Source organism: Genypterus blacodes, unplaced genomic scaffold (genome assembly GCF_046128005.1).
Source record: "Genypterus blacodes isolate CSIRO-AG114 ecotype Tasmania unplaced genomic scaffold, CSIRO-AGI_Gbla_v1 ptg000038l_1, whole genome shotgun sequence".
Classification (NCBI taxonomy): Eukaryota; Metazoa; Chordata; class Actinopteri; order Ophidiiformes; family Ophidiidae; genus Genypterus; species Genypterus blacodes.
The window spans coordinates 1,133,211-1,146,409 of NW_027466851.1; the positions used below are offsets into that span (position 1 = coordinate 1,133,211).

The 13,199-nt window shown below is 42.2% G+C and overlaps 1 protein-coding gene across 1 annotated transcript in view; it reads right to left on the reverse strand.

Annotated features, from left to right (window-relative positions):
* LOC142996557 (uncharacterized) overlaps nt 1–13,199 on the reverse strand; it is a 69,449-nt gene that overhangs the window by 13,880 nt on the left and 42,370 nt on the right. The window contains exons 7-8 of the mRNA XM_076147509.1: nt 12,170–12,229; nt 425–1,183 (exon numbers count right to left, since the gene is read on the reverse strand). Coding sequence (XP_076003624.1) covers nt 425–1,183; nt 12,170–12,229 — 819 coding nt within the window. The remainder of the gene's footprint in view (nt 1–424; nt 1,184–12,169; nt 12,230–13,199) is intronic.

Genomic DNA, 13,199 nt, shown 5'->3' on the forward strand with positions numbered 1-13,199 from the left:
TGTTGTTGTGTGTGAGCTGTGGGTGTCCGGCCATACAAAGTGTTTCCTGCTCTGTCTGCAGAGGACCAGGGCCAAGGAAAAACCACTCAAGTCCTAAGCCTGGCTCTCAGATGGCTGAAGACAGGCCTATTTTAGGGGAAACTCCACCCCCTTCACGTCACTCACCTGAGAGGAGCTTCCCACCTCCCATTAGCTTGAAGTCTGAATTTTTAAATCCCACTTGTGTGCATATCTCAACTCTAATCGGCCCCATACAATACATACGGTATGTGATGAGCATTTGTGCTTTAGTTACTCATGATAGGTCATAATTGGAGATTGTTCAATTAAACAGTCAGTCGATCATCTCTCCACAGTGTTCTATGTTCAATCCAAGAGCTGTAACTGTAACAGTAAAAACCTGTAGATTGTGTCTTTCACTCACCAGAAGCTTTACCTTCATATAAAACACCACTGGCTGCTCTCTGCCGTCCCCGGCCTGGAAGATCACATGATGCAGCTGATGCATTTTCAAACATGGTGATTCTTGTGTTGAAATCTTTCTTCACTGAATCAGAATTTGCTTTGATGGCATCAAAATGCCTAGAGCTTGTTTGTAATTGTGTCAGGTTTTGATAATTGCTGGGTGGAGCAGGTGATGTGTCCTTCAACATCTCACAGCTCACATGTTCTCCATGGTTTTCTTTCACAATTTGGCCCAAACGTGTTAACAGCTCTGGACGCTCGAGGTCCTCCAGCTTCAGGTATCTGTAGCTAAATTCTTTGATCAGCTCTTTCATTGGTGGATGTGGGGTGTAGTTCTTCTCTCTTGGTGGTGCCATCACTATCAGCGAATGAAGAAATGATCGCTCGCTGAAGGTCTCCAGGACTCTGTACAGCCTCACTTTGTGTTCCTCAGTGAAGTCTTCAGGCTGCAGTACCAGCAGGAACACATGAGGTCCAGGATCACAGAATCTCACACAGACGTTTACATGTTGGGTCAGTGTGTGTTTGGAGATGTGAGGACACAGCAGATCTGGAGTGTTGATGACCACGACGTCTTTGTCTTTAAAGCGTCCGTTGACTCTCTGACAGCGATCTGCTGCTTTCTCAGAGTCAAACTTTGTCTGATCCAGTATGAGGTTTCCCACGTCTCCTCTTGCAGTCCAGTTGTTGCCCAGCAGAACAACCCTCAGCTCAGACACTGAAGAGAAAACAGAGAGATATTGATTTGACCAAATGCTGCTGCTCCAGCCACTGCCCCCCCCTAATGGCGCCACTGCGCCTGTGCACCAACCAGAAACCAACACGAAGAAGACACACATACATTGAACAGTATGTATTATATGGAAATTCAAGGGGCCCATGTTGTGTAAATGTAGACAGTCAATTGCTTGCAGTCTGTGGACCGTTGAAGCAGCATGAGATCTCAGCTGAGTCAAATACTCTGCATCGCAACTTTAACCTCTATTGCTTAATAAACAGCATGTGGCCTCTCTCTACTTCAAGTCCCTCTTGCTGGCCTGAAGAAGAATGTTGAACATGACACTACTTTTAGCAACTTGGTGGCTTCATTACTTCTTTCAATCTTAAAGCCTTAAAGCCATCATTAAAGATGTATATTTAGATATTGAGACTTTATCAGACATCAGCTGTGATTCAGCGCAGTTTCACTTAAGGTCAGGTGGCAGGACTTCAGTGGTGTTCAAGGCTTGGTAATATGGTATAGGTAATACTGTCAAGATTCAGAAATTCTTTCATTAACAGCATTAAATCATATTTAAACTTTGCTGTGATTGTTGGTGTTGATGCCAACAGCTAAAAACGCAACAGGATAAGAAGAAGCACTGCGGTGGAGGAGCTGCAGAGCCACACAAACACCCAGTGTGAAGGGAGAGAAGAGGCCAATGGCTTCCAAGTGGAGCAGGGCCCAGGACCTGTGAAGGTGAGCCGGTTGCCATAATGTAAAAACCATTCTTCTGTATATACTGTATTATTCTCATTTTATACATCACTTCCCTGCCTTTGCACTTCTGTATATACTGCTCTTACTGTAAATACCCTCTCTATCATATACTTAATCAATGTAACATAGTATTTAATTATCACTTATGTACTTCTGGTTGGATGCTTTCTGCATTTCGATGCTTATAGCTGTGACATACAATGACAATAAAGTTGAATCTTATTCAATCTAATAACTATATTTTGCATATATTGCGCATTTTGAAGTACATGAAATATTACATTGTGATTTAGGGTTTGTGCTCTGTAGTGGCGGACCGTGCATTTCATACCTAGGCCTTCACAAATGTCCATTTTTCTTTGAAAAGAAAAAGCTTGTCCTTGTAGAAATCTACACAAATTAGCTTGTCAAGTTCAGTGTGTTAGCTCTGCATAGCTCTGTCTCTCAATAGTGCGTATCAAATCAAAAGAAGTCCATGTGCTGACGTTATCCTACGCCTGCTAGAAGGCCCGTAGTAGCCAACTCGAAATCTGATTGGTTTACACCACAGTTTCGTTTGTGTTCACTTTAAGCTTACAGGCGCCCGCAATGTTGATTCTGAAGGCTTGAGGGCAGATTTCATGGACCCTGGCAACACATTAAGGCTGAAATATGATTGGATAAAAGCTCTAACATAAAGCCCAGCCCCCTCTGACTCTCCTTCTGAGGCTGGAAGCAGCGCAACCAAGACGGAAGCTATGAAGTGAAGAGAATAGACTACGAGGAATAATTTAAAACATTATTTTGGGGGGGAAAAAAATCAAAATGAAATGTATATTCTGATGATGTTTAGGCCAGCAGAGAAGGCCTTGCTGGCCCTGACGGCCCGCCATGTGCTCTGTGAGTTCTCAGCATATAAGTGACAGAAACAGAGTAGAGCCAACATGGCCGCCAAAGCACATCGCCATCTTATGAAGCCTTTAAGCACTGAAATCCAAGGCTTTGTCTCCATCAAGTGGTGGTCAACAGCTTTGCACCATTTTTACTGTTGAGAGTGTTAAGATCAGACTGTCAGTTGTGTCCTGACGAAGTGACACCACACACACACACACACACACACACACGCATTCTCTCTCTCACACACACACACACACACACACACACACACACACACACACACACACACTGACATGATCAAAGAGGCTCCACTGGTCTGACCGGACTCACCAGGTGACGCCGCCATCATGTCAGTCTGTCGGAACATCAGCCGACAACATCGATGAATCTAAACACACAAACACAAAGTTCTATTACAGAAGTCTTGTACATGTGAGGAACTTTCACTCAGACATGTAATCTGTCCACATAGATCCTGTTTATGCATTAAAGCTTCTATGTGCAGATTCACCTGCACTCTTCAGAAATCTTCAATCTGATTCGTCGATATTCATATCTTCTTTGTTCTCCTCCATCAGTGTGTAATTAAGTTTCAATGGAGCTTTGAAGTTTAAAAAGCTGAGTTTCATCGACTCATTTCCCAGTTAGCTGTAATGTAATCTAATCAAAATGCTCTGGAGCCTCTAACCTTCATATGAAACATGTTACTGATGATCCAAATATAAAAACCTCCACACAAGCACATTGAAGACTTTACCTGGATGTTAAATAACTTCTCTCCTCTTCCTTGCTGTAATCCTTTGATATGGCAGCTCTTCAATATGCTACTGTGATCATCAAACACACACCAGCAGACACTTACAACCAATCACTTTGTTATTAACACATTCATCTATTGGTCATTTGTTTGAGTTCATAGTTCAGATTTAATTCACTCACCTGCTGAATTTGCTGCTGCGCCACAAATGGAAGACGAATGTGAGAAATGAAAGTAAAGACAATAAGATATAAACCAGTTGGACATGGTGTCACATGTTTATAGTATGCTGATCAACATGTTGGTGAAAGAATGTTTCTCTGAACAGTTTAATTGAATTCAATGCAGAGGAGGAAGTGTCGTAACACCATCAACAAAGTGTGACGGAAACTATTTATAAAGCCATTAAATGTCTGAAAAACAGGCAATGAGCAGATGAACCTCCTCAGGTGGCCTTGTGTCTCCATGAACGTCCATCTGAGCATTTCACCACAAAACAACATGGAGAGGAAACATGAGGAATAAACACACAACAGGTCTGTGACGTTCATGGATGTTACAGCACCACCTGCTGGAGAACAGCGACCATAAACCAGCTCCTACATTTCTAACATCACATTTAGCAACATGTCTGTTATGAAAAACTCAGAGTCGTTTGGGTCGTTTGGGTGTTTTATTATAAAAGCAATGAAAAGACAAACTGACAACACAAAATGTTTCATGAATCCACCTTCTCCATCCCAAAAGTAACTGAAAATGTTGTTAATCTTCTTTGTTGTGACTTCTGTGTCTCTGTTGTGTCGAAACCTTGATAAAGATCATTCAAACGTTCTATATGAAGTCATTCTGTACGTTGGCTGGATGGTTTAAAATGATTTGTTTGCTGATCTCGGGGAGGCAGTAGTCGAGTGGGTAGGGCTTCTGCTGAAGAACCGTAGGGTTGCCGGTTCGAGTCCCTGCCGAGGTGCCCCTGAGCAAGGCCCCGAACCCTCAATTGCTCCCCCCTCTGCGAAGGGTGGTAATATAATGTAATGTAAGTCGCTTTGGATAAAAGCGTCTGCCAAATGATCGTAATGTAATGTAATGTAATCTGCCCTGTTGTCCCTCTTGCTCTGAGCTTCCTCCTCTTGTTCTCTCCTGATCTCTGCTCGTGTATACTTGTGTGTCACTTTGGATAAAAGCGTGAAAATAACTAAATGTAAATGTAAAGGCAGAAGTTCAGAAGAAAATAAGAAAAATATATCAAGAAAATACAAGAAAATATCAAATCATATCAAAACACATTTAAGTTTCCAAAGCTTCCAGCAGGGGGCGCTGCAGTGCTTGGACTGTCAGCTGTGCCTGTGGCCTCCATACAAAAGAAGACTGCTGTTATTACGACGCTTGTACAGATCATTGGAACATCATTGGAACATCATTGGAACATCATTGGAATGGACCATAGCTGCACCATAGAAACGTCAATTTCAATGTGCCAACCTGGTGGTGAGCGTTTGTTCAATTTTGTTTTGTATTTTGGATGTAAAAGTGTTGCTGTTTTTATGTTTGTTAAGGTTGATTAAAAATGATGAACGTAAGTTTTTGTATACATGCATAACTGGAAGTAAATGAAATTCTTGCCAAGTTTTGGTCTTCATGGTCTTTGCTTCTGGCTGGCTGGCTGTCATGCTGACATCATGAGATCTTCATCACATAACGCAACATGGTTTCTCCGCTGGAAACAAAAGTTTCTCTTTCATCTCACGCATTTCTTCCTCATGTTTTGTCCTCAATTCATCAATTCCTTCCATCTGACCCTCTTCAGTCTTCATGTCCTTAGTCAAATCATTATCTTCTTGCTTTTGTTTCTTGAGCAGTTCCTCCACTTTTTCCTTCTCCTCAAGATTGTTTCTGTAATAAAGTTCCTCTTCAAATTCATTCAGTTGTTGTTTGTGTTGATTTTGTAGTTTCTTCACTTCTTCCTTCTCCTTTTGTTTGTCTTGGCGTGAAAGTTCCTGTCTCAGCTCTGTCCTTTCTTGTTCATGTTTGCTTCTCAGCTCTGACTTTTTTTCTTTCCTTTTTTTTGGGCTCAGCAGGTTCATTTCCTCTTTGTGTTTTTTCTCCAGTTTAGACATTTCTTCCTTCTGATTCTTTTCAAATTGATTTGAAAGCTTCCTCATCAATTGCTTCTCCTCTCTCTTGTGCATTTCCTGCATTTTTGTGATTTCTTCCTTATTTTCTTTTCTCTGGCTCAGGACTTGCACAGTCATATTTTTCATTTCTTCCTTGTGTTTTTCATGCAGTTCTCCCACCTTTTGCTTCAGAGTGTTTTCATTGTGAGTAGAAAGTGTCTGTAAGCTGTTATACTCTTCCTTATGTTGTTGTTTCAGTTTTTCCACCTCCTCCATGTGTTCTTCTATCTTAGTTGCAAAGTCATTTTCATTTTTCTCTTTAAATTCGTTGAATTCTTCAGCTAGTTTTCTGGCCTCCTCTTCATGTTTCCTCTTCATTTCCTCCAGTTCCTTCTTGTACTTGTCCTCAAGTTCTTTTTTTTCATTTTCTTCTTGCTCTCTTCTGATTCGATCTTCTTCCTTTGCTTTGCGGTGATACTCTTCCTTTTCTTGCTCGTACTCTCCTTGCTTATTCAGCCTGGTTTGTTCCTCCTGTCGTCTCTTTTCGTCCTCCTGATATCGTTTCTTCCATTGTTCTTTCCGTTCTCTCTCCCAGTTCTCTCGTTCTTTTCTCATCTCTTCTCTCTTCTCCTCCAACTTTCTGTCAGTGTTTTCCTTTGACTCTGATTCTGATTGGATTTTTCTCTCCAAAGTTTCGCGTTGTCGTTCCCACTCCTGTTGTTGAATTGCTTCCTGTTTTTTCTTCTGCTTGTCTTCTTCTTCCCTCATTTCTTGTTCTTTCTTTCTCTCCTCTCGCTCCTTGTTCATGTTTTCCTTCAACTCTTCAAGTTTCTTGTCTCTCACTTTTCTCTCCTGTTCGATCTTTGCTCTCTCTGCTTCCATCCTTCTTTTCATTTCTTGCATTTCTCCCTTGTGTTTTCTTTCCAGTTCCTCCTTTTCTCTCTTCAACTCTTCTTTCTCCTTTAAGATCCTCTGCATTTCTTTCTGTATGGCCTCCTCTGCCTCTTGGAACATCTCAGTGGTGTAGCAGCTGCCTCCATTTTCCTCCACCAGCATCTCAGCTTTTCTGATCAGCTCTTTGGCTTGTGTGCGGTTTAGTGTGTCATAGTTATTGAACACGTGGTTTCTTCCTCCACAATAAGCAAGCAGGTTCTTAAAGGAATCATCACATTTTGTTTCAATGTATTCATCGATGGAGCGCCTCTGGTGCTCCAGTGAATCTCCTCCTGTGAACAGAATGATGGTGAACTTTTCAGCATTTTTCCCAAAGACTTTGTTGATGAGTTTCAGAGTCTCTTTCTCCTCTGGTGTGAATCTTCCGATCCTCAGCACCAGCAGGAAGACATGAGGTCCAGGAGAGAGAAGACTGATGCACTTCACCAACTCCTTATTAACATCTTCATGAGACAAAGTGGTGTCAAACAGACCAGGAGTGTCCACCACCGCGACACGACGACCGTCCACCACGCACTCAGCTTTCAGGCACTGTTTGGTGACTGATGTTTGGGAGCAGTCTTCTTTAAACTCCTTCCTTCCTAGAATAGTGTTTCCTGCAGAGCTTTTTCCATTGCCAGTCTTTCCCACTAACACAAGCCTGAGACACTCTGAGCTGCGTTTGTCTTCATCACCTGAAACATTAAAAGACAAAAAAACCTCTGTTAGTCTCTCACCACACAAGACTTAATGCACAAACATACCAACTTGAGCACAACCCACAATGACTGCAACAGAGCCCACAACCCTGTGACACATAAGATAGATCTTGGAAATCCTGGAGCGCTGCAAGGGCCGGTCCAACAAGTCAGCTTGATGAAAAGAACAAGATCCAAACCATTGACATCTCTGCTTCCTGGAAGAAACAGAGAGTCTAAGTGATGAACTGCAAAGACAGCATCTCAAGCAACAGCATGAAGATGAAGAAGAGATGGAGGAAGAGCCATGACAAGCCCCTCCACAGGGCATTTCATAGGCAGATGGTGGAGGGGCTGACAACCAGAGGTCCTCCCAATGACATAATGACAATGAAAAGGAGGCACTGGAGGACAACAACCTCTGAGAATCCAGTAAATAGAATCAGGGAGACTGTGAGAAGAATCACTGTAGCATGTTCTGCAGAATCTGAAGACGCACGCTTTAATTAATTAAGTGGGTGTACGAGATATTTGTTAATGACACTGTACTACCAAGAAAATGGAATGTATTCGAGCAACCTGTAGGATAGATACGCCTATAGGTCAATGACATACATACACGACCTAGCAGACACATCCAAGCAAGAACAGAAGTTTCAATAGAATTCTCAGAAAAAAAGGATGTAGCACGTATTTAAGTCCCAGATATTTAAAAGAGACTCACCCTTCCTGTCTGGGCCTTTGTTTGATCATGAGCATAAAGAGCATGAATTAGATACTCTGTGTGAATGCTTAACAACTCAAAGGTGACATTGAAAGCACCATAGCAGGCAAGTCAGATAGTGGGGCCCCAGACAGGATCCAGCACGTGAAAGCAGGCTGCAACATGTAGGCAGGGATAAGCTTCCACAGAACAGTAATTTCCTGTCCCCAGGAAACCTAAAATAAATGACTCTATACTCAAAAATGAATTAATCAAAACACAGGTATCACATAGACTGAGACTGACTTGGCTATGGGCTGGTGTGACTTCTCGATAGCGACGGACAAATAAGTACTACACACCATTCAGACATTATGGCTGTAGACAAGAAATCGAAAAATACAATAGTCCCATGACATCATCAGACTAAAGGAATAATTATGAGAAGCTAGAATGTGAGCCAATGCGGAGTATAAAGGCAAACTGGTCCCGGTTGGGGTGGACACCCACGCAGGTGTGACACTGATGCTGGAAGAGTGACCCCAACAGGAACATCACCAACCCTCCATCAAGGCAAAACACTGAAAAACAATAACGATACCGCGCAGAACCCAAACTTCGAGGCCTCGTAGAGAAATAAGAGAGGCATGAAGAAAACCCTTGGTGGTTAGACAGGATATTACACACACACACACACACAAACACACTTGTGTTAAATTAAGTACTTACATGTGGTAGTAGTCTTTGTTGTCAGTTCAGCTTGCAGTGCACTGTTGTGTTTCTCCAGTTGTCTGACCTTCTCTGTTTGAGCACGGGCAAATGTTGTCATTGTAAAGCAGCTTGATTTGCCCTCAGACCTCATCTTTTGCACAGCAGCTAACAGTTCAGGGACGTGCTGGTTATCAGCGATATTGAACGTGACATATCGTTCTCCACATTTCTGAAGGATCTGCTGGAGGTCAGTGCTTCTCTCTATAAAGTTAACAACAGCTGGAGCTGTGGGATCAGACTCCACAGTGAACAGGATGATGGTGAGATCATTGACTGCAGAGCTGAAGGTCTTCTGGATGGTCTCTAACTCTAACTTGTCTTCATCAGTGAGGGGACCCACAGGTAGGACCAGGATGAAAGCATGGACGCCCTCAGGCTCACAGAGGGAGATACACCTGAGTGATTCCTCCATCACTTCCTCCTGAGCTTTCCCATTCAAAGCAGGAAGCTCCACCAGGGACACTTGGCGTCCTCGCACCACTGCCTGATGTTTAACACAGTGTGAGGAGGCTGAAGGACGCTCTGTCTCTCCTAAAATGGCCTCAGCTACTGAGGTCTTCTCTGCTCCTCTCCTCCCAAACAGCACAAGGTTCAAAGCTGGTCTGATGAGTCTAGACTCTCGTCTTATGATCTGTGTTCCTTCATTGAAGGTGAGGAAGGTTCCTTTGTTGTCAAGCACAATGTTCTCAATATCCGTCATCAAACATGTGTGATCCTCTTTAAACATGGCGTGCACTCTTCCTCCACAATCATTAAGCAGCTGATTCACAGAGTCCTTTGTTTCTTCCTCATAGGTGAAGATCACCATTGAGTGTTTGAATGCATCTCCACCAAACAAACTCAGGGTGAACTTCAGAGTTTCTCTTTTCTCCTCTGTGAAGTCAGAAGGTTTGACTAAGAGCAGCAGAACATTTGGTCCTGGAGAGCAAAGATCCACACAGTTCTTCATCTCTCGTCTCACTGATTCCACAGACAGACTGAAGATGTCTGGAGTTTTTACCACTGTCATTTGTTCTCCTCTCCACTGTCCATGGGCGACATCACATTGTTTGATGGTCAGATGTTTCAGGGAAAATGAGTCAACATTCCTGAAGAGGTTCCAAAGTTTTGTTTTTTTCTTGTCATCTTTCCCTAACAGGACGATCCTGAGTGCAGATGCTGTAACACAACAAAGAGAAAAATTATTCACCATGATCTTCAGGAGCTCACAGACTATGTTCACATCAGACGACCTCACTACACTGTGGTGATGTCAGTGGATCGTTTTCAGCTGTTTCTCTGTGTTACTTTTCTTTGTCCAGTTTATTGTGTCACACTGACACTCTAAAGCAGAGGTCTCCAACCCAGTCCTACAAGGACCACTGTCCAGCAGGTTTTCTGTCCTGCCTTTAAATAAATTGCTTACACCTGGTGCCCCAAGTACCTGAGAGCACACCTGGGAACCTGATGCAAGCAATTTATGTCTTGGAAGGACAGAAAACCTGCTGGACAGCGGTCCTTATAGGACTGGGTTAGAGAGCCCTGATCTAAAGTCATTATATGTCAGTTGGCCTTGTCCCACTGTTAGAGTTGCAGTGGGCTGCAGCTCCTCATCTTCACTCATCCTGATAAGATGTTACATATTGGACCACAAACGCACATACAGAACAGATTTATCTGAAATAAGTTTAAACTGACAAAACTCACACCAACATTCTTTATTAAATAGAATAAAAGCTTTGATTTAGATGTTTGATTTGACGATATTTGAAATAATCAAAATCATTTCTAAGAAAGTTCAGTGTATGTGTTCAGTTTGTGATGCATTCATGTTTGAGTGTATTAAATTGATTAATGGAAAACTTCAAATGAATGGTGTCAGGAGCAGGATGGAGAGAGCAACCTGCTGGACTGTCACACTGGGGGGTGGAGCTCACGTGCGTCTCCCCACACAGAGACAAACATCTAATTTTTCATAAAGAGCACATACAGAATATGCTGTTAATTTACTTACATCCATGTAAAGCTGCTTTGGCTCTTATAGCAGTTTTCTTGTTTCCACTCAACCCTGTAAGGAAACAACATCAAGTCTCAATATAATGCTGTAAGTTGATGCTCCAGTCTTGAACAAGTTTCCCTAATCAGACACAGTGACACCAACGAGACAAAAGTCTACATGTCTGCATGTCTTCCTTATGTACCAACAGTGATGATATACATTAGCACAGCCTCACTGCAGGGAGGATGAATCCAGCTAATGCTTCCATATAATGCAGGATAGCAGTCATCTCAGAACTGCTATTGAGTAAAGTCATAAACTAACTGATGAAGGCAACAGAAGTGTGAGCAGAGAAACTGGATCCCAGCTAAAGTCCATAAGGAAAAATGTTCTTGTGACTGATGCACTTTATCTGTGATTAACATGTAAAGTGTCCATCATAACATCAGCAGCATGACTTTAGATGGACACAAGGCTTGAACTTGCACTTGGCCTCAGGTTCTTAGTAAATTTGCCCCTGACGGCCTTACAGAGTGAGACTTTAATCAAGGATATTTTGTATGAACTAAGTTTACCCCTCATCAGGACTGTTCATGTACTCACCAGCAGCTTGAACAGTTTCCACCAGAGCTCCTCCACTGGCTGCTCTCTGTTGTGTCTGGCTTTGTAAAGACGTTGATGCATCCTCATACTCCTCACAGATTACATGTTCTCCATTGTTCTCCTTCACCACTTGGCCCAAACGTGTTAACAGCTCAGAATGTTCCAGGTTCTCCAGCCTCAGGTGTCTGTATCTACATTTACTAATCAGATCTTTTAGCGGTGGAGTTTGCATGTAGCTTTCTATGAGACCTGATCTCTGCTCTCTTGGTGGTGCCACCAGTATCAGTGAATGATCAAACGAATGCTCACTGAAGATCTCCAGGACTCTGCAGAGCCTCACTTTGTGTCCCTCAGTGAAGTCTTCAGCCTGTAGTACCAGCAGGAACACATGAGGCCCAGGATCACAGTAGCTCACACAGGTTTGTACCTGCTTGTTCAGGTTCTCCAGGGAGATTTGGGGATGCAACAGATCTGGTGTGTTGATGACAGCAACACTTTTCTCCTTTACATATCCACTAACACGTACACAGCAGTCTGGTGCAGCATCTGTATGAAATACATCCTGCTGCAGTATGATTCTCCCCACACGTCCCCTTGAGGATGAACTGTTTCCCAACAGCACAACTCTTAACTGAGACACTGAAACAAAAGTGGGATGAGACAAAATCAACCAAACAATTTCCAATAACTGCTCATGTTAGGAACTTAAACAATATAAAATGGGACATATTACAGATGAATGTATTCATTTTGGTTAAGGAGGTGAGTGACCTCTAGTTAGAACTGTGACTCACTGTCAGGTGGCAGGAGATCAAAGCTGCTGCTGCGCTTCAGAGGCAGAACATCAGCAGACACTGTGAAGTACAAAATGATCCATAAAGTTTTTAAGAATATAAAAATGGCTTTATTGTCCACTGATTGAACACTTCTCACATATGTGCATCAACTAATATTGGAAAATATTAGTTTTACTGTAAAATAATATTGATTTTAAGGTCTTTCTTTCTCTTTTCTTTCTTTCTCTTTTCTTTCTTTCTTTCTTTCTTTCTTTCTTTCTTTCTTTCTTTCTTTCTTTCTGCTGATGGACAGATGCATGCTGGTCATCAGAGTTTCATATTCATCAAGCACACTCACATTTCCCTGATGATTTAAACAGTTTGTCTTTAGAGTTCTGAAACTAAGATAAGATAAGATCAAAGTTAATTATCCCAGGGAAAATAACAACAGTTACAGTGAAGAATGAAACAAGAATCACCTCTAGTGCAAAAAAAAGAAAGTACACACAATAAGGGGTACGAAGTACATACAATAGGGGAACACAGTACATAACAAGTACAAAGTACATAAGGACTACTCTGAAGTGTGCTGATATAGAAAATCCTTGTCTCCTCATGTTTCCTCACTGAGGCTGCATTTAGGCTGCACGTCTTCATGTCCAGTTCTGATCATCTGCCAGAATCAGAATGTGACCCACTTCTGATTTGTGTGCTCACACCAAAGCTCTTTAGAGAGATATATAATATATATATATATATACTGTATGTCACATATACACACTTGTATGCTGTAGTTGTTGTCATTACTCATACCTCAGTCAGATGCACATTGCACTTGTAATCTTGTCCTCCTTATGTACTTATGCTGTCATGTACTGTTCCCCCATTGTATGTACTTCGTACCCCCTTATTGTTTGTACTGATCGTGTACTTAGTATCTACTTGCATTCTTGCACTTTTCATTATTGCACTAGTTGGGTGATTTCTGATTTCTGGTTCTTGTTTTTCATGCTGTACTGTAACTGTTGCACAGTAATTTCCCTCAGGA